At 41.9% G+C, this 22,748-nt stretch overlaps 1 protein-coding gene across 1 annotated transcript in view; it reads right to left on the bottom strand.

Moving 5' to 3' along the window:
• Positions 1-6,828: 6,828 nt before the first annotated feature.
• ddx10 (DEAD (Asp-Glu-Ala-Asp) box polypeptide 10) overlaps positions 6,829-22,748 on the bottom strand; it is a 47,610-nt gene continuing 31,690 nt past the window's right edge. The window contains exons 17-18 of the mRNA XM_063011937.1: positions 17,267-17,427; positions 6,829-7,127 (exon numbers count right to left, since the gene is read on the bottom strand). Of these exons, the coding sequence (XP_062868007.1) occupies positions 6,938-7,127; positions 17,267-17,427 (351 nt within the window). The 3' untranslated portion in view covers positions 6,829-6,937. The remainder of the gene's footprint in view (positions 7,128-17,266; positions 17,428-22,748) is intronic.

A 22,748-nucleotide genomic window follows, 5' to 3' on the forward strand; every position in this document is an offset into this window, starting at 1 on the left:
TTTAAAAAAGACCCAAAACCCCGGCACCCCATGTGCACATACATTGGGCACATACATGCACATACATACTGTATTACTGCGAACTGTATTTTTCCTGGGTGATGCTGGCAGGCAAGTCTATTATGTTTTGGTCAACTACTGTGAGTTACTTTTAGTACATGTAATGCACAGCTCATCCCTCACAAATAAAAATGAATTCGAATTCTTCCAAATGTACATTTTTATATGAACATGAAGCATATTTATATTTTCTATGGTTAGGTTTAGTTAAATGAGAGTTGGTGTGAAAATTAAACGACTGTTCTTGTCTCATATTGTTTAGGGCTAGATTGTGTTCGGGTAAAATGCTAATCACAATGAGCATGTTTGTTGAGAAGAGATATTTCACCACCTGACCCATGCCAATTGAGCCCTGTCAATCACAGACTAAAGACTGAAGGCTCCAGACACCAATATTACCTTTTTTTAATTTAGCCATTGTTATTGCTCTATTTACATGTACTGTACATTTAACAGGAAACTGACCACAATCAAAATTTGAACCCAGACCCTTAGAACCCGGAAGCAGTGCTGCACCTACACTACCTACTGAACCTTTGTGTGTTACATTTACATGCATTGTGTCCTGGTGCATCACTAAAAATGCACCCATGAGTGTAGAAACAAACCCTCATTCATAAAGCAGTAGGCCTTATAAGCTACTCTCTCTTACACCTTGACAATGAGAGGATCCAAGTACGGTAAATCCCTGTTCACCCATCGGACAGACGAGCAAGCACATCTCTTCGCCCAGGAGGCACAGGCACAGATCCATATTCTGTAATTACTCGCATCAATAAATGAGGTATACCAAGCCAAGGCACCAATCCCATCCTGTGTAGAACAGCTTTGCACTAAGCAATAAAGGCATGTCTGAGACAAACCCCCCCCCTCACCTTTGTTTAATCAAAATCCTCTTCTCAGGAGGTTGCTATTTACATGCAGAGAGTGTTTTATTTTCCATCTGTGACGAAAGCCCGAGATCTGTGCATTAGCCCTGACAAATGCCCTGCCATTATACTCTGTGCCCATTGTTATTTCGAGATTTCTGGGTGCTGAACTGAACTTTTCCATGTCCCTTCTGTGCTGAAATGGTTTATTCGTGGTGGAGGAAAATGTCTCCACAGGCAGGATGCAGAATCCCTAATGAACCCGAAATCTAAAATACAAAAAGTCATTCTGACCTGCTCGCATGGAAACACAGTTCATTACACGTTTGCCAGCCATGTGCCATGTTACAGCGCTGACTTGCAGCTGTGCTTGGTATACACCAACCAGGCATAACATTATGAGCAGCACTGACAGGTGAAGTGAATAACACTGATCATCTTTTCATCACTGCACCTGTTAGTGGGTGGGATATATTAGTCAGGAAGTGAACATTCTATCCTCAAAGTTGATGTTAGAATCAGGAAAAATGGGTGAGCGTGAGGATTTGAGTGAGTTTGACAAGGGTCAAATTGTGATGGCTAGACGACTGGGTCAGAGCATCTCCAAAACTGCAGCTCCTGTGGGGAGTTCCCAGTCTGCAGTGGTCAGTATCTATCAAAAGTGGTCCAAGAAAAGAACAGTGGTAAACCAGCGACAGGGTCATGGTCGGCCAAGGCTCATTGATGCACATGGGGAGCGAAGCCTGGCCCGCGTGGTCCGATCCAACAGACGAGCTACTGTAGCTCAAACTGCTGAAGAAGTTAATGCTGGTTCTGATAGAAAGGTGTCAGAATACACAGAGCATCACAGTTTGTTGTGTATGGGGCTGCATAGCCGCAGACCAGTCAGGGTGCCCATTCTGACCCCTGTCCACCATTGAAAGCGCCAACAATGGGCCTCTTTTAGCAGGATAATGCGCCCTGCCACAAAGCAAAAATGGTTCAGGAATGGTTTGAGAAGCACAATGAGTTTGAGGTGTTGACTTGGCCTCCAAATTCCCCAGATCTCAATCCAATTCAGCATCTGTGCAATGTGCTGGACAAACAAGTCCGATCCATGGTGGCCCCATCTCGCAACTTACAGGAGTTAAAGGATCTGCTGCTAACATCTTGGTGCCAGATACCACAGCACACCTTCAGGGGTCTAGTGGAGTCCATGCCTTGATGGGTCAGGGCTGTTTTGGCAGCAAAAGGGGGACCAACACAATAGTCGGAAAGTGGTCATAATGTTATGCCTGATTGGTGTATAAACAGATCAAATAGTATAAAAAAGTAAAAAAAAAATGAACCTGTTAGGATTGTGAAGTTCTGCATTAATTACTCATAAACATTCTGATCTTATTAATTCTTGTATTTAATAAGTAATGAAATATTTTATGCAGCAGTAACGCCACTCTATTAAACTTCTCACCATCATTTAAAACAGACCAAACCATGATGCTCCTCTCACAACAGTCCATAACTGAGATTTCTATTTCCCCTGATTGAAAACCTCTGCTGCCTGCATCACCTGTGCCCTGACTGAGGAGAGCGCTGACTCTCTGGCAGTCGGCAGCAGCTTCATTACACCTGACAAAGGTGAAGTCTCACAGAGAGGCTTACTGCATACAAAGAGACACGCTATGCTACTGCAGCCACCTCAAGCTGTCAGCGGAGGTCCCATTCACAGCAGAAATGAAGAACCTAGACAAATACCCCCCCCCAGACAGTCAATTGTGTCTGTATGATGCCTGGCCGGGTAGATAGCACAGTTGAGATTCAAACTCATTATCCTACTGATGATGGGCTAGCGCATTTGATCGCTGCACCACCCTTGTGCCCAATATCTCTCTCTGCAGTGGTTTTCTTCACATTATCACTATTTATGCCAAGCCTATCTATTTCTGCAGATTTCTCATTGTTACTTTTGGGTTCTTTTTCACCCTCGCCCAACCCTAGTGATCTTTGCAGGATGCCTTCTCATAAAAAGAGCAGCAGCAGAGCTCCGATTAATGCAAAAATATAATCATAAGCCAAAATATAACTACAGCCAGACTGCCTAGGTTAGGCAGCCTCTCTAACCTCAATTCAATAAAGCAGGAGGGGAATTGGTTACAAAGGTTACGGTGACACCAGCTGTTACTCTGACTGGGCAGTAAAGGTCGGCGGTGACATTTAAAGTGATATTTCTAGATTCAACATTTTCATGGAAAACATGGAAGAAAAAAAACTTTTCTGGTTTCAACAAAGTCTGGTGGTATTTCTATCCCGTAAAATATGAAGGTGGTAGCATCATGTTATGGAGATGCATATGGAGATAACAACTCACTCTAAACAGCATGAAGTAAAAACACCAAGATGTTTTAAAAAGCAGCAGTGACCAACACACAACCTTAAAGGCACCTACCTAGATCATCGCTAGAGAGGTTGTGATCTGACTTAAGGGAAATGAACCCCTCTGCCACGGTTTTGCACACACACATTAAGTCTCTAACGTGCAAAACCATAAAAGAGATTTAATTCTCCTCACAGCTCATTTCTGCTCTTGAGATGAGCTTGTGCATGCAGATAACCATATTCTTTAGTAGATGGCCTTTATGCTGTGAGAAAAACATTCAGATCTGAATCAGATTTTCTCTCCTCTGTATTGCTATAATCACAGCAAAGTGAACGAGAAACCAAACCTCATGAATGCTAAATGAGGAATACTGAGATGAGACAGGTGCAAAATGAAATTATAAAACATACGAGTAAGTAAATTACAGATGCAGGTGGTACTAAATGTGTTCTTTTATTAAGATTTGAATCAGCAGGGTAGCTTTCTGCATCTTCTTAGGACACAATGTCAGATGGAGCACTTTAGTGATGACTACAGGAAGAACACATTGATGTTTTAAGTCTGGGCATGGGGGAAGCTGCTTGTAAACTGTAGCTTGTAAAAAGTAGCATTTAGAGCTGACGTCAGTTTCCATGCAAGCTGTAATATGGGATATGACAATCCCTCATCATGTGAACTGCACTCATTTATGTGTATTTGTTTGACTGGTAAAATTTGTCTAGCCAATCAAAAACACAAAAACTCATGGACACTGCTTGTGCTGCCTGGGATCCAGTAAGGCTTATTTCCATACACACACAGGGTGTAAAGTATGGAATGTCACAAAGTTATCAGTCCAGGGTGCCTGGTTTTAAATCCTGAGCTAAACTGCTAAGACTAGAATTCTCACAATACCTCAGCATAAAGAAAACTGTTTCTTTATAGCAGACCAGTGTGCAACACAAACTAAGATACATTTATATCTTGCGCCACACAGGTGGCACAGCGGTAAAAAACACACGCTGGAACCAGTGCTGGGATCTCGAGTACATTGTATCGAGTCTCAGCTCTGTCTGCTGGCTGGTCTGAGCGGCCACATGAACAATGACTGGCCTGTTGTTCAGATAGGGATGGGATATTAAAAAAAACAGACAGGGACTCTCTCATAACAAATGCAATTACGACCTCTGCTGGCTGACTGATGGCGCCTGCACAGAGATGGGAAAAGGGTGCTGTCAGGGTGTGTCTCTCCGTACACAGAGCTGATCCGCATTGCACTCGTCAAAGTGTAGGTGGGGATCGGCATTGGTGGAGAGGAAGCATGACGCATTTGGGCTATTGGACGCACTAAAAGGGAGAAAAAGGGGGGAGAAAATACATAATACAGTATATACAGTACATACTGTATATATATATATAAAGACAAAGCAAGACTACAGACCCTGGACAGGGCACCAATCCATGGGAGGGCAACAATAACTCAGCACTCAGGACTGCTGTACACAAAGGAAACTGATGTGGACACTGAGAGGGCATGCCAAACTCCTGACAGACAGCTACACACATCAGAAATGTAATAGTTTTGTAATATTTATATTATTCATTTTAAATAATGCGTCATTTTGACCACGGTCACCACTCAAAGGCTGGGTGCAAAGCCAAAACACACCATAGACAGGACCCCGATTTAGAACAGGGCACCACACTCCTATTCAGACTTGATCAACCTTCTGAACTTTTTGGGAGGCAAAATTAAAATCAAAGTACACCTCCTACCAGCAAAAATATAAACTACATAGATACAGACAGAATAAAGCAAACTCTTTACAGAGATGATGGTTTGACCCTGAAGCAGGATGGCTACTGCACCGTCTGCTGCACCAGACCACCAGTTACAACATTACAAGCTCATGATCACGACTTGATAAACCAGCCCAAATGATTCATTATAAAGAATCATAAAACAAAATCTTTTATTTCCAAATCATACATCAGTATAAGTGTGTACAGACGCACATTACTGTGTACAAATAATCCACACAACACAACAGAAACTCACTCCCTCTCACCACAGAATCCTCCTCAGCTCCAGTTACCATTTGCATTCAAGAAGCGTTTTATTTTCCATTCTGTGACGGGGGGTCAGAGATCTGCACATTAGCTCTAACGATTAGTTTCTCATCATGCGCTCTGTCCGCTGCTATTTAGAAATGACCCAAGTGCAGAACTGAACTTTTCAGTGCCCTTTCGAAACACTTTCAGTGAGTGATTAGCACCCATAATGCACTACAACTGTCTGAGCCATCCCTGTGGTCAAACTGATTTGAGATACTTAGAATTCTACTAGAATTTTCTTAAAGTGTATGTAGTAAGTTATTAATTTTTGGAATCCCACTCCCCCTTATCTCCCAATCTAGGCATTCTCAGTTCCTGATCTGCTGAAGTAAGAAACCACCCCATTCAACATATTCCCAATCTGCGGCTGGTTATCACCTGCTAGTGTTCAGTTCCCACACACAGCTATAATGCATATGGAGAACCACACACGCTCCATTTGAAGTCCCCCCCCCTCTTCCCGTCCCTGCAGCAGCAGGAAGAGACCACGCCCAACCTTCCCTCCTTCATACACGGCCAATTGTGTTTGCTGGACACCCGGCCAGGTTGGTGGTTCTATTGGGTGGTGTACTAGTGCATTAAACAGCTGTTCACGGGCACCTTTATAGAAACTAAAGTGTGTTTGTTTGTTTATTAGGATTTTAACGTCATGTTTTACACTTTGGTTACATTCATAACTCATTACACAAGATTCATCAGTTCACAAGGTTATATCGAGCACAATCATGGACAATTTAGTATCTCCAATTCACCTCACTTGCACTTGTCTTTGGACTGTGGGAGGAAACCGGAGCTCCCGGGGGAAACCCAAGCAGACACGGGGAGAACATGCAAACTCCACACAGAAAGGACCCGGACCGAACTAATGTAAGACAAAAATAAAAAATACACTTTTAAAAGTGTACAAGCTTTTCTGACTTAAGGGAAAAATATTATTATTATTTATTAGAATAATATTATTATCATGTTTAACACACTAGTTACATTCATGTCAGGAACGGTAGTTACTGGTTACACAAGATTTATCAGTTCACAAGTTTAACACAGTCATGGACAATTTAGTGTCTCCAATTCACCTCACTTACACGTCTTTGGACTGTGGGAGGAAACCGGAGCTCCCAGAGGAAACCCACACAGACACGGGGGGAACATGCAAACTCCACACTGAAAGGACCCGGACCGCCCCACCTGGGAATTGAACCCAGGACCTTCTTACTGTGAGGCGACAGTGCTACCAGATGCTTTTATCCAAAGTGACTTACAATTTTGACCAAAAACCATGAAAGCAATTGAGGGTTAAGGGCCTTGCTCAGGGGCCCAACAGTAGTATCCTGGCAGTAGTAGGGACTGAACTGATTAGTATTCCAGTACCTCAACCATTGAGCTACCACTGTCCTTTTATATAAAAGATCTTACAGCGCTCCTATTAAATACACTCAGCTCTAAAAATGTTGAACATGATCAGGTTTTATTTCAAAGGCAAATCACAGAACGTTTAAATGTAAGAGGAGAACGTGTGTAATTACAGTCCATTAAATAAAAGAACGAATTACACTCTCTAGCTTCGGTTGCCCAGCAGATGCAACACCAACTCTTCATCCTCCACCAGAGAGAGTCCAGTGTCCAGAGGTTTGGCTTCTGAGCTGTGCTGCTTGGATTTCTTTCTCCCTGCCCCCCAGTGTTCTTCATCGTAGTCATCTTCACTGCTGCTGTGTGCCCTCTTTCGTCCGGCAAGCTCTGGACCGTTACTGTATTGCAAGAGGAAATATAAAAATTAACAAGGCACTTTAAAATAAAGACGTCCAATCAGATCCAGCTGAGGACTGGTTTCTAATTTACTCCCACAGATGTTTCTGGGTGCCAGAGTCAATATTATACAAAGAGAGATGAGATGAGGTGGTCACACAAACAAATGATGGCTGTTTTCCAAACCACAGACTACTGTCCTTAATATTAATAGAATATTATTAGAAGATTAGCACACCACAGGTGGTTACTAGTTGGACAAACTATTTAAAATATAAGATGCCATATGAAGGTGTAGTAATTAGTTTAACCCTTTTTTCCAGTAGTGAGGTTGAGGTTTTGCTTTGTTGCACATAAAGTAGCTAAACTAAACTATCAACTAAGCAGCAAAGCGATGCTGATAAACACTACTTTCTTTGTGTATGCATATAGTAAATTCATCGTTTTACAGTACATAAACAAAAGTATGTGGACATCTATTTTAGTTAAGTTTGCAAATTAAAAAGTTACTTGGCTAATGGCTACAAAGAATCAGCTTACAGAGCAGAAACCCAGTTTACCCACTCGAAGTTGAAGCCTGCAAGATGAGACTGCTGTGCCAACAATGCAGCTCCTGCTAGACCTGGCGTGTTTGCACCAAAAAATGTCCAGAACTCACTAGGGACTTTATTTTACAGACTGGACTGAATAATGAAGAACTCCAACTGTTTACATTATTATTATTTGTTTGATTGTTATAACTTTTTGTTCAATTTGATTGTGTGTATGTATGATTTGTGTAAATCCTACTCATTCAAATTATTCTCCAGGCCACCCAAGGAGGATGGAGGACCCTGATGAGTCTGGTTCCTCTCAAGGTTTCTCCCTGTAATTTTAAGGGAGTTTTCCTTGCCACTGTCACCCTTGGCTCGCTCAACAGGGGTTTTTGGTCTGTTGGTCCTGGATTCTGTAAAGTTGCTTTGAGACAATGTCAATTGTAAAAAGTGCTATACTCTGGCAGTAGATTGGGCCATACTGACAGATACAGTTACTTTTACATTTCCAATTGTGTTATTTAAAGCCACAAGGAGGTACCAACACCACTAACTGCAGGTGTTAAAGAGACAGAACCATTGTGTGCTGAAGTGCATATACATAAAAAGGTCTGTCCTCATTTGCAGTATTACAAAGTTCCAAACTTTGTTCCAAACAAAGTTAACAGTGTGCCAATATCTGTAATTTTTCATTTAATATTATTAAATACGGGGCGACTACTGTACATCATGAAATGTGCATGGTTACACCACTACTCTTCACTACTCATCTTTGTTTGCAAACAACAAGAGAACCTGCTACTGTTCTGCTGAGCTTTTAAAAGAAGCCCACATCAGTATTCAGCACTCAGCACAGTGATATGTTAACAATATTTTTATACAAAAAAAAAGCAGAGCACTTCTGACAAGGTCCCTCTAGGTCTGTTCTGAGTGTTCGTATATTAATAACAAATCCGTTATTCTCGGTAGACCTGGAGGAAGCAGCGCAGTGAGACGTGAACAGCTTGATCTCAGATTTGTGTCTTCACTGAGAGCTCTCAAAAGCATTCTCTCCAGAACTTTAAAGAGCTCGCCAGCTCCTGGATGATGAGGAACGAGCATGCATAAGCACGTCTGGACATTATCCGCCTAAATGAGGTGAACTAGACCTGCTGCCGAATTATTTAAGCCTCTCATCTTAACTGTTCTGTCTCTCAGTTTTGCAGGTATTTAATGCTCACACAAGTGTCTTCTGCCTCTGGGTGAATGAGAAGCTGCTTCGTCGTCTCACAACAGTTGCGCTTATATTACTGTGATCAATATAGCTACATAGGCTCAGGAATACTTTGGAAAACCGTTGTCATTTAACACAGTCTACCACTGCATCAACAAAGAGCAACATAAAAGCATCATGCAAACAGAAAGCAGTACATCAATTCTATGCACAAGCACTGCTGAGTTCTCTGCGCCTGAGAGCCAATCTAAGATGAACCGAAAGACGGTTACAGCATTTAACAGATGCTTTTATTCAAAGCAACATGCAACTGGGATGAATACAGTCTAAGCAATCGAGGGATAAGGCTCAACAGTGGAATCTTGGCAAATGTGGGGCTTGAACCAGCAACCTTCCGATTATTAGTCCAGTATCTAAACCGCTGAGCTACCACTGCTTATGGGAAATCAAGTTCTCTGCCAAGAACACAGATTTAAACTTCGCTTGGCTGCAGACAGTATCACCTGTGTTCTAGCAGCTCGTTTGTTTTTATTATTTATTTATTATGATTTTTTTTTTTTTCCCTTTTTCTCCCCCTTTAGTGCATCCAATTGTTCAGTTTGCATTGTGCTTCCTCTCTTTCTATGCCGAACCCCGCCCTGACCGAGGAGATCGAAGCTACATGAGCAGCAGCCGGATGCATCTTTGCCACCTGCACATCGATGAGTTTGGCGCCACCTAGCGTTGCATGCGGAGAGACACACCCTATGGGCACTCTTCCTCATCCCTGTTCAGGCGCCTCTAATCAGCCGGCAGAGGTCGTAATCGCATTCTGACAGAGAGAGACCCACATCCGTTTTTTTGGAGGCAGAGCTGGATTCGATACGGGGTACTCAGAATCCAGCTCTGGTTGCAGCGTGTCTTTTTACCTCTGCGCCACCTGAGCGGCATTTATTATGATTTTAACTTCATATTTTACACACTTTGTAACTTTGTCAATTTGTCTTCCACTGCTGGGGGATCCCTGATTGCAGTCGAGGAGGATATATTGCTACTCATGCCTCCTTCGACCCGCATACAGCCCTTAGGGGAACCCCTTTTCACCCATGCATTCTGCACAGGTGCCTCTCTATCTGCTAATCAGGGTCCTTACACAGCATTTGTCCTTACACAACCACAGTGGCTCATTGTTGATAAGAGTAAAAGCCACTGCTTTAAACAATGATTTATCAAAAAATGCCCCATAAACCAAGACAGTGCCCTTCTGTTCATTTATAATTCCCAGTGTCAGTGACACTTGCATGCAAATGTCACTCACTCTGTTTAACAGTCAGACTAGAAGCAAGCACACATCATTAGCCTTTTAAGTTAGCTTCCACAAATGGTTTATGGCTTCTCTCCCATAAATCACCGGCCAGTTCCTAACAGCACTGGCACACGCAGATGAATATCAATGTGGACGGGATGCGCTGGCGAGACTCTAATCAGAGCAAGACGCATCGACTGAGCCGTCCATAAAGCATGAGCCAGAGTTGGGAACGATATTATTTTACAACGTGACTAATGCATGTGGACAGAGCGGATAAAGCAGCAGAGCTCCAAAGGTGGGGAGATGTGAAACGGTGCCAGCAGGGTCCTGGCAGTGACAGGTAGCGTACAGTGTATCACAAAAGTGAGTACACCCCTCACATTTCTGCAAATATTTCATTATATCTTTTCATGGGACAACACTATAGACATGAAACTTGGATATAACTTAGAGTAGTCAGTGTACAGCTTGTATAGCAGTGTAGATTTACTGTCTTCTGAAAATAACTCAACACACAGCCATTAATGTCTAAATAGCTGGCAACATAAGTGAGTACACCCCACAGTGAACATGTCCAAATTGTGCCCAAATGTGTCGTTGTCCCTCCCTGGTGTCATGTGTCAAGGTCCCAGGTGTAAATGGGGAGCAGGGCTGTTAAATTTGGTGTTTTGGGTACAATTCTCTCATACTGGCCACTGGATATTCAACATGGCACCTCATGGCAAAGAACTCTCTGAGGATGTGAGAAATAGAATTGTTGCTCTCCACAAAGATGGCCTGGGCTATAAGAAGATTGCTAACACCCTGAAACTGAGCTACAGCATGGTGGCCAAGGTCATACAGCGGTTTTCCAGGACAGGTTCCACTCGGAACAGGCTTCGCCAGGGTCGACCAAAGAAGTTGAGTCCACGTGATCGGCGTCATATCCAGAGGTTGGCTTTAAAAAATAGACACATGAGTGCTGCCAGCATTGCTGCAGAGGTTGAAGACGTGGGAGGTCAGCCTGTCAGTGCTCAGACCATACGCCGCACACTGCATCAACTCGGTCTGCATGGTCGTCATCCCAGAAGGAAGCTGACGCACAAGAAAGCCAGCAAACAGTTTGCTGAAGACAAGCAGTCCAAGAACATGGATTACTGGAATGCCCTGTGGTCTGACGAGACCAAGATAAACTTGTTTGGCTCAGATGGTGTCCAGCATGTGTGACGGAGCCCTGGTGAGAAGTACCAAGACAACTGTATCTTGCCTACAGTCGAGCATGGTGGTGGTAGCATCATGGTCTTGGGCTGCATGAGTGTTGCTGGCACTGGGGAGCTGCAGTTCATTGAGGGAAACATGAATTTCAACATGTACTGTGACATTCTGAAACAGAGCATGATCCCCTCCCTTCGAAAACTGGGCCTCATGGCAGTTTTCCAACAGGATAACGACCCCAAACACAACCTCCAAGATGACAACTTGCCTTGCTGAGGAAGCTGAAGGTAAAGGTGATGGACTAAACCCAATTGAGCACCTGTGGCGCATCCTCAAGTGGAAGGTGGAGGAGTTCAAGGTGTCTAACATCCACCAGCTCCGTGATGTCATCATGAAGGAGTGGAAGAGGATTCCAGTAGCAACCTGTGCAGCTCTGGTGAATTCCATGCCCAGGAGGGTTAAGGCAGTGCTGGATAATAATGGTGGTCACACAAAATATTGACACTTTGGGCACAATTTGGACATGTTCACTGTGGGGTGTACTCACTTATGTTGCCAGCCATTTAGACATTAATGGCTGTGTGTTGAGTTATTTTCAGAAGACAGTAAATCTACACTGCTATACAAGTTGTACACTGACTACTCTAAGTTATATCCAAGTTTCATGTCTATAGTGTTGTCCCATGAAAAGATATAATGAAATATTTGCAGAAATGTGAGGGGTGTACTTACTTTTGTGATACACTGTATATGAGATGGCAGCGGAGCGTGCAGGGGCGACAGGTAACACACACAAATAAGCCAAAGCTGTGGAGTGGCACCTGGCTCCAAGCCCAACCGTAACGCTACAGCGGGTCATTTACATCACAGAGCCACCGTGCAGTGAGGACGGGAGCATGTTGCGGATTTACAGCGACTTAAGCCCCTCCTGCATTCGGCGAGTGTAGCCATGTAGTAAAGTGCCAGCCGACAGGCATTAATCAGATCTAGAACTGCTGTCAGAGGTAAGAGAGATAGCGCCAGCCTCCAGCGCAGATCAACACCAGAGGGTGCAAGTGCAGAAGCGAGAGTGCCAATGATTAACTGGTTAACTGATAACCGACATAGACTTCATTGTTCGATTAATGTTGTCAGTTCAAATAAAGCCTCAGTTATTTAAAATGAACTGAACGACTACTCATACAAGGGCTTTGTTCTTTATATTCCCCTACCCAGGGTAAAGCATTTCCATTTCCCAATTGTAAATCTGCTTCTGCCTGCACAACTCCGGATCTGATAAAGGAGAGCCGGATTACCACACTCCCCCTCAAATACGTGCCCAATCTGCAGTCGCTTCTTATCCCGCCGCCAGTGTTGGGTTCTCAGACAGAGGCCATGCTAAGGCAAAATGACCAGTCCCAGAGAATTACATATTGCAGCAGTAGCAGGAAGAGACAGAGAAGAGTGTTGACCTTCCCCCTTCAAACATGGCCACTTGTTTTTTCATATTTATATTTGCCAGTCTGACCACTCTGCAGTGGAGCTAGCACGATAGACCACTGTGCCACTCGAGCACCCTGAGACACAGTGTACAGTGCATCCGCAAAGTATTCACAGCGCTTCACTTTTTCCACATTTTGTTATGTTACAGCCTTATTCCAAAATGGACTAAATTCATTTTCCCCCTTAATATTCTACACACACACACAATACCCCACAATGACAAAATGAAAAAAAGTTTGTTTGAAATTTTTTGCAAATTTATTAAAAATAAAACACAAAAATATAACATGTACATAAGTATTCACAGCCTTCGCTCCATACTCTCCGTCAGTGTGACCATCAGGTTCTTGGTCACCTCCCTGACTAAGGCCCTTCTACCCTGATCGCTCAGATTGGCCGGACGGCCAGTTCTAGGAAGAGTCCTGGTGGTTCCAAACTTCTTTCATTTATGAATGATGGTGGCCATTGTGCTCATTGGGAACTTTAATGCTGCAGAAATTTTTCTGTACCCATCCCCAGATCTGTGCCTCGATACAATCCTGTCTCGGAGGTCTACAGACAATTCCTTGGACTTCATGGCTTGGTTAATATGGGCCATTATATAAACAGGTGTGTGCCTTTCCAAATCATGTCCAATCAACTGAATTTACCACAGGTGGACTCCAATCAAGTTGTTGAAACATCTGAAGGATGATCAGTGGAAACAGGATGCACCTCAGCTCAAATCTGAGTGTCATGGCAAAGGCTGTGAATACTTATGTATGTTATATTTTTGTGTTTTATTTTTAAAAAATTTGCAAAAATTTCAAATAAACTTTTTTCACTTTGTCATTATAGGTATTGTGTGTGTGTGTGTGTGTGTGTGTAAAATTTTGAGGAAAAAAATGAATTTAATCCATTTTGGAATAAGGCTGTAACATAACAAAATGTGGAAAAAGTGAAGCGCTGTGAATACTTTAGTTTCCAGATGCACTGTAAATTAACGATAAAAATTACTATTATTTTGTGTGCTGTCTTGTCTAAAGTCCAAGAGAAACCAGGCTCTCCTAGTTTATTTTGTTAACCAATATTTACAAATATAATATGCAAAATAAGTAAAAAGTTCGAAAAGGCATTTGAAGCAAAACTAAGTTTGAGTATCAGCATGCATTACACAAAAGAAAAAAATGGCATGCATAACCGAAGATGAAAAGTCATAAGGCAAAAAAAGAGAAAAACTATTAGAGACTCTGAATACCAGAGTAAATCTTTTGTACAGTACTCTGTGGACAGCGTATATTACCCCTTTCCCTCCATCTTCCACTTTAAATCTGGCAGTGATTACACATTTAATGGACAGTCCAGTGGCAGCACAGGGATCAATGCTGTACACTGTCTACAATAAATGAGGAAATAACCGGTAAGAAGTATTTATACAATGTGGTGTGGGACTGAATCAGACCAGAGCCAGCGTGCTGCAAACCTAATAAGACTGTAGAAACCAGCGAGGCGAGTAGAGCCTGTGTGCTAATGAACGGCTGTGAGAATCAATTCCTCATTCTCAGATAATTAGAAGATTATAATTCACTGTTCTGACCTGCTGTACTGTAGATCACGCCTGATACGTAAAGCTCAGCAAATTACAGTCGAATACCGAGACAGAATATCTGACGTGTCTCATAACAGATAGAATATTAAGCTTCATAATAAATCCCTTTTTAACTGTGAAGTCAATTTTGTGCTTGATCAGATTAATTTAAGCTTAACTTTGCTAAATGACTAGATGCCTTACTGAATCTGGATGGTTAAACAATAAGCTCCTCATTTATATGTTTTTACTGCTTGGTTTAGTACTGAGGTGGTTCATTAGGTCATTAATTTAAAATGAAATAGCGTTTTAGCTAGCATTTTAAAGATGCCATTGATGGGCCGTGTTTAAAGTGGTGTTACGTGTGCAGTACATAACGCTGCAGTATGAGACCCAAGAAGTGCATCTGGGAGCTAACTGAACCAAACCTCGGACCAGAGATACACAACATGAATGATGCATTTAAATATAACCTGTGTGCATTAAAATAATATTACCAATAAACACAGCTACACTGATAAAATGACAGACTACATTTATTTATTTATAGTCAAGTCTCAACACTGTGCATCTCAAAGTAACGGCTCCGTCCCAAACCGCCTTCTACTGTACCAACAGCTGTTTTAACAGTTAGACTGCAGGGTTCTAATTGAATGCTCTATTTCTTACAGTTATGTGAGCTCACGCACAAAGTGATCCTGCTGGATGTGCAGTGGAGTTTAAGCTCCACCCATACACATTCACATTATTTTACTAAGGCATCAGTGCACTGTCTACAATAAACAAGGAAAGAACCACTAAAAAAATAATTATACATTGTGGTGTGGGAATGAATCAGACCAGAGCTGGTGTGCTGCAAACCTAATAAGACTGTAGAAACTAGCGAGGCGAATAGAGCCTGTGTGCTAATTAAGTGCTGCAAGAATCAATTTCTAATTTTCACAAAGTTATAAGATTAGAAATCACTGTTCAGGCCTGCTGTACTGTAGATCACGTCTGATTTGTGGGAGAAAAATGTTAATTTACAGAATTATTAGTGATACCTAGAACCTGTAGATATATTTAGAGCATGATTGCCAGTAGTCATATGCCAATATTACAAGAATACTGCTACAATGGATTATTTCTGGAAAGTGGTGGACGTGACAAAAAGTGAGTCAATGGCATGACCTCCAAATCCCAGTTCAGCTGGTTTAAACCAGTTCCTTTGTTTTAGCTAAATAATCTCTGTTAACGGTGGAATCTTCCACAGTCCTACAAGGTCACTGATGGGAGTAAAAGGGTGATTATTTTCTTTCCTTTTTATCGCATTAACTGGTATGAGTGGATCAGACACAGCAGCGCTGCTGGAGTTTTTAAAATACCGTGTCCACTCACTGTCCACTCTATTAGACACTCCTACCTAGTTGGTCCACCTTGTAGATGTAAAGTCAGAGACGATCGCTCATCTATTGCTGCTGTTTGAGTCGGTCATCTTCTAGACCTTCATCAGTGATCACAGGACGCTGCCCATGGGGCGCTGTTGCCTGGATATTTTTGGTTGGTGGACTATTCTCAGTCCAGCAGTAACAGTGAGGTGTTTAAAAACTCCAGCAGCGCTGCTGTGTCTTATCCACTCATACCAGACTACAGTCAGTAATTGTAGAACTACAAAGTGCTTCTATATTGTAAGTGGAGCTGATAAAATGGACAGTGAGTGTAGAAACAAGGAGGTGGTTTTAATGTTATGGCTGATTGGTGTGTGTATACATCAGTGGCGATTTCTCTAAGACTGCAAGAGAAGCTCAGCTTCCCCTAAAATGTCAAAAAGTAAATGGTCAAATTTGTACAGTTGTGTTAACATTTCATTGACTACAAATGCGTTAGAACACGTTCATCTCGAAGACGAGTTCGTTCAGAATCAGCTACTTATCACAAATCGACTGACTCGAACTTCTCATACATTCCCGGAGCGTCAATGCATTTGCCCGCAGAAGCTGAGCGTCTCTTCACTTCTATGGGGCTGCATGGTTTTTTTTTTTTTTCATTGCTTCGAAACTCGTCGGTCATTGGATAAATGCCACGGTTTTGTCCCGCCCCCAGACGCTGAGCGTCTCTGGAGGCGAATGGAGCTGTGGGCGGGTCTCGACGCGGAGCTTCTGCAAGATGATTGGATGATCAGTCGAAAGGCTGAATCCCGTTTTGATTGACAGCTATCACTGGGAGCTTCAGTCCCATCGCGGATTTTGCGAGTGAAGTTGAAAGACAAACTGCAACCCATTTCAGGACATTTTCTTGAAAAGGAAAGGAGGGCAGAATTTATGTATAAATAAATTTACAAATTTTATAATGTAAGCCGACAATGAGCTTCCCCTCTTTGAAAGACCAGCAGCCGCCACTGGTATACATACTGTATATAATATATATGGGACCAGCACTGAAAGTGCTCTGACACCACACAATAGCTATGCTGCTAAATAAATGTTTTAGAGAATCAACAAATAACAGCTTCTTGTTATATTACATTTTCTGAAAATAAGGTTCGTTTATATAGAGACGAATGGAAATTCTGGGGCGTTCTGGTTCAGAGAGTAACTTTTCCGGTCTACCTTTAATGGTAAAACATACTCTCTCAAAACAGGAGTGCACAAAATGAAATAACACTTATATAAAGAAGTTGTATGGCTTAATGTTGATGACAGTCAATATGAAAGTAGAGAAAGCAAGAGTCACAGCAGAAAAGAGAAAATAAGAATAGAGAGAAAATGCTACTATAGTAATGATCAGAAAGTGCTTCTGTTTTACTGAAAGCAGACGACTCAAAAAGAGCAAAGTGAGATTAAAATTCAAGACATGTGCTCCCTATACAGTTATAGACTACTTACCTTTCCTCATCTTCATCCTCTGATCTGTACACTTTATCAGGACCAGGCAGAGTACTGGGGTCAAAATCTTCATCAGCACCTGACAAGTATGCCACCGTTTCTTCCTCGTCGTCTTCATCATCCTCATCCTGCTCACCACCACCAGCTTTCCTTTTCTTCTCCTGTTAATAACAAAAAAGTCTCCAAGTAACCACCTTTAAATACTGGAACACCTTTTGATAGGTGTGAGGAACCCAGAGTATCTGATAAACTGAAGACACTGGAAAAGCTTGCTAAATTTCACACATAAACCAGGTCCCTGAGGATTTGCAACAACACTACCTGCTGCAACATCATGCAGCCCATCAAACACCAGCATGAAGCAAACATTATTGCCCTGTTTATGTACAACAATCAATTGGGTTGAGAAGCTTGACAAATTTTGTCTTGTTAGTTTCAGCTGCTCAAGGACCCGAAAAGCACTTAGTGAGATTTTGAAAAAGGGCCCATACAGTACATACAATCTCTCCAGTAATGGGCAGTGATGCCTCCAGTCAGGGTGCTGTTGGAACTGCAATAGCAATTTAGGAATGGATAAACTGGGAAAGAAAAGAATGGGCAAGGACGCAAATATACAGTACATACTCATGGAAAAAGGACGTGTCCCTGGTAATTAAACTGGTTGCACTAAACTTTACATCAATGACTGCAGCTGAAGTATATCTTTAAAATTTTTTTTTTAAAAATACATTTTCTCCCCATTTTCCTCCCGATTTAGCACACTCAATTCGTTTTCCGCTGCTGGGGGATACCAGATTGCATCCGAGGAGAGCACGTCGCTGTACACGCCTCTTCCGACATGAGCACAGCCCTCCTCTTCTCGCCCCTGCATGCACAGGCATCTCTTACGCCAATCAGGGCCCTTACACAGCATATGAAGACCCACCCATCCACACATAGTCCGGCCCCCACCCTGCAGATACGGTGGCCAATTTGTATCTGCTGCAGGCACTGCCAATAGCGCTAGATGGTGCCCAGCTGACCGGAGGCAATGCCGAGTTTCAAACCGAGGAGTTTAGAATCTCGGCGTTGGTGTGCTAGCGGAATATCCCTCTGCGCCACCTGGGCGCCCAACTGTAGGTTATCTTAAATATTAATAATTCACTGTGATTTATTTGTAGAAAAGTGATTTATTTGTAGAATTTATAAATCAAACAGACTGATATGTTTTGCGCCTCACTTCATCTCTATTTTGGTCAAGATTTTGACTAGACCACTGCAAAACACTGATTTCACATTATTTATAGCCACTCAGGTGTGAACTTACTTTTGAATTTTATGTTTGTTTGTTTGTTTATTAGGATTTTAACGTCATGTTTTACACTTTTGGTTACATTTATGACAGGAAACTGTAGTTACTCATTACACAAGATTCATCACTTCACAAGGTTATATCAAACACAGTCAAGGACAATCTAGTATCTCCAATTCATCTCACTTGCATGTCTTTGGACTGTGGGAGGAAACCGGAGAACCCGAAGTAAACCCATGCAGACACGGGGAGAACATGCAAACTCCACACAGAAAGGACCCGGACCGCCCCACCTGGGGATCAAACCCAGGACCTTCTTGCTGTGAGGCGACAGTGCTACCCACTTAGCCACCGTGCTGCCCTTGAATTTTATGTCATTTTTCTGCTTTAAAACCTAATTTCACCTCGGCTTCAGCTTGAATGAATAAAGTACATTTTTTCCGTTAGAGAAGCACAAAACTTGATGGCATAGATGGATGGCTGCAGAGTTGCACTCAGGACCCAACAGAACAGCAGCAAACAATATTTACAAAGGCTAAAAGTGAAATGAGAGCAGGGTAAAAGCTTGGCAGGAAGCCAAAAACATTCAATAAATTGGCACATAAATTTTTTTTTGTCTGCTCCTGTATTTAAGAGTCGTCAGAGCGGATTTGGTCTGCATAACAGATTTAGGTTTTTACGCTAGATGCCCTTCCTGACGCAACTCTCTTATTTCTGTCTGGGCTTGGGACTGGCATTGAGGGTGCACTGACAAGTAGGGGTGTGCTATATCGTATCGTTAACGATAATACCGGTATAATTTTTAAAACGATACAAAAAAGCCCATATCGTAATTATAACGATATTCTGCGTTGTTTACGTAATTACGTCACACAGCTACGCAAATGGCGTACGTTCGTTACGTGGGTCATTTGGGCACAGCAACGAGTATGGCGGAAAGCGGCTCTGCGGTGGAGGAGCTCGTTCCAAAAACTCCAAGTCCACCATAAATTAATCTTTGGCAACCCAAACCCCAACCACCGCTTTGCGGAAGTATTTCTGCACGCAGGTTCACACAGGGACGCAATTCAACAGCGCACCTCCACCAAACAGTGCAGGAAAACTCTTAACATTAATGTCAACAACCAACGCAGAAGTAGTACTACTACTGCTTAGTACTATTACTGTACTTAGTACTACTGCTACTTAGTACTACTACTGTATTTAGTAGTAATTGTGGCGTGCTACGAGTAAAGGCGCCACCGGGCTCTGCGCGTTAAATATTACGTTTTAAAAAGCTCCAGCATTGAAGAAGGTCATTAAAAGTAAAGTAAATTTTCAATGCTGATTTGGCTTAATAGTGTTGGTCAGTCTAAATCATATTGTTAAAAGAAAATTAAAATGAGTTTTCCATGCATTCACGCTAGCATGTTCTGGGGTTCAATTGAGTGTCATCATTACACACAAGTTGGCAGCCAAATTATAAAGTATTGCTAAGGAATATCTTTAAAATTCTTCCTCATCATGTTAAGGTTGCTATATTTTGTTTTTTTTTACTTGTCAGGGAAAATGAAGAGAAAAAAAGTTTAGTAGTATGTGGGTCTTCGTGATGTAATTCTACATGGCACTCACTGCCTGTATAGGTAAATGAGTGAGTGACCACATAGACAAAGGTATCAGTTTCTGTGCGAGCAATGGTCTCAGTCTGGCCACCCCTATGGAAATTGTCTGACTCCGCCATTACATTATGTTACATTATTTTTACTGGAAAGACAAAATACAGAAAAGTGTGCGTAATACGTCTTACATTTTTTTTTACGAAGTGTTAACTTATATTCTAAATAAAAACTGAACATTATTTTTTTTTTGCAATAGTGTTTTCTCGAAATAAATAAAATATTTTGTTATATCGCCAAAAATATTATTATCGCAAAAATAACCTGAAATATCGTGATATTATTTTAGGGCCATATCGCCCACCCCTACTGACAAGTGCGTCTGCCAATGGCAAGGCTGAAGGAGTGCAAACTCTAAATAAAAAGATTATTGATTATATCACTTTGTTTTTTTAATGGTTACAAGACATGCTATAAACTGTTTGTATTGTATTTTTATTGCAAGTAATAAGCAAAAGATAGATTAAAAATACAATAAAAAGATTATAGCAATTGCTGGGTGTTCACATGCAACAGGACTTGTTGTTTACTTGCAACAGGACAATTTGTTGGCTGTTCTCTTAAACAGATTAACCCCGCCACTACTGAAATCTTCTCTCACCAGTCCTGTAAGTAAACCTTAATTTACAAGCTCCTAGCGAGAAGCATTCTGAACCTTTTTTATCTTCTGTGAGTTTAAGTAGATAATGTCGCTCAGCTTAATTGAATGTTAAGTAAATAGTTTCAAAATGAAGTTGTTGGGGGGGAAGGGAGAGGGGTTGCTGAGGGTTTAATGGAAGACATTGTGTAGCGGGATGGAGAGAGCAGTGAAACATCACTGCATCACCATATAACCTTGCTCTGTGCGACATTCACTTCAAGTTCTGCTGACACACTAGGTTTAAATACTCGTGTTCACATGTGCAGAATAAAGCCAATTTCATCGCATGTCTGAGATGAATTACAACGACAAAACAAAAAGAAAGCAAGAGAGAGAGAGAACGACGATAAACAGAACTGTGTATTGAACTGAGTATTAATGTTCACCACCTTTGACACGTTGTAATATGCAGCAGATACAAATGGCTGCGAGCTCATTATCAGTAATGCAGAATTAGAATGCGGCTGGTTAGGATGCAGAGCCGTTTTTTCTTCTCTGCATTTAGTTTAACCAACAGCCGCCTCACCAGTCAAAACACTCGACGCACTCACTTTCTCACATTCATCACTTCCCTCCCTTCTTTAAATAACCCATCAATCTCACCCTCCCCAAATCCACACCGGCACACCAACCCCTCCACAGAGGTGCAGGAATTCATTTCCTAAAACGGCTGCAGCTCGCAACTGTTTGAAATTCATATCAAGCAAAACCCGGCCTCAGACCCGGCCTCATCAGTGTCGTGTATATAAATGTCACACACACATGAATGAGCCCAGAAGCAATCCCTTCACAGCGCCAGGAGGTGAAGCGCCCAGCATGAATAATTCAACAACAGCCCTAAAATTTTTTATTTTACGACATGAGACCCATGTGACCTGAAACATCATGCAAAATCATTTTTAATAGAGACTTATTGCAGTTAAAGCAGCAGTTTTTACAAGGATAAACTGTATTCAGTTTTACACATTCCAGATGTAGTCAATTAATCAAGACACGCTGGGTGTCGACTACGGTACATTTACAAGGGTAACGTTTGTGAGAAAGAAAACTTTATAGATATCTGTCCAGTATTTTAATAACTGCATGTCTACAAACGTAAATCACACACTTTACTGGACTTGCTTATGCGGTAAAGTTCAGAAATAAAATCAGTTTTCTTTTAGTTCTGTTCCTATTCTCATATAAAAGCTCTGAGAATAAGCCAATACAGATGTTCTGTAGAAAAAGCCGTGCATCTGCAAGCAAAAGGTCAAGTGGGATGGCTGTGGGGTTTTGAGTCTTTATGTTTTACTCAATTCTTTCTCTGAATTTCCAGCTCCCAAGTGCTTTCATGACCTTCACCACATTCGTGACATCCATTCTGGCAAGTCTGCATACTTTTGCCACATAGTGTAGATGTTGCTTGTATATGCTGGATGATTTATTAATTACAATCCATTTTCAATTTGTTGTTCATACAGCATGATTTTGCCCCAATGCCCAAAACAAGGTCCATAAAGACATGGAAAAGTGGAAAAATTCTAGCAGCCCGTCTTGAGTTCAACCCCACTGAATAAATGCTTTTATTTGTCATATATACGAGCGATCTTCAAAAAGTTTCCGCACTTTTATATTTTGGTTATAAACGGTGAGGGTGGGAGTAATCGGTCGTGTCTGAGAGAGCTTATAGTCCGGATTTAGCTCCATTTGATTTCCACGTTTTTGGACACTCAGTGAAGCTTTAAGGGGAAGAAGATTTTCATGTGATGATGATGATGTGAAAGCAGGGCTGCATCAGTGGCAACGCACTCAACCCAAAACATTTTTTGCTGATGGCATTAAAAAGTTGGAATGATGCTGGGGAAATGCATCAGAAGGTGACTGTAGAAAAGTGATGTCATTTGTTTTTGTAATTCT

This window comes from Trichomycterus rosablanca, chromosome 16 (assembly GCF_030014385.1).
Source record: "Trichomycterus rosablanca isolate fTriRos1 chromosome 16, fTriRos1.hap1, whole genome shotgun sequence".
NCBI classification, from domain to species: domain Eukaryota; kingdom Metazoa; phylum Chordata; class Actinopteri; order Siluriformes; family Trichomycteridae; genus Trichomycterus; species Trichomycterus rosablanca.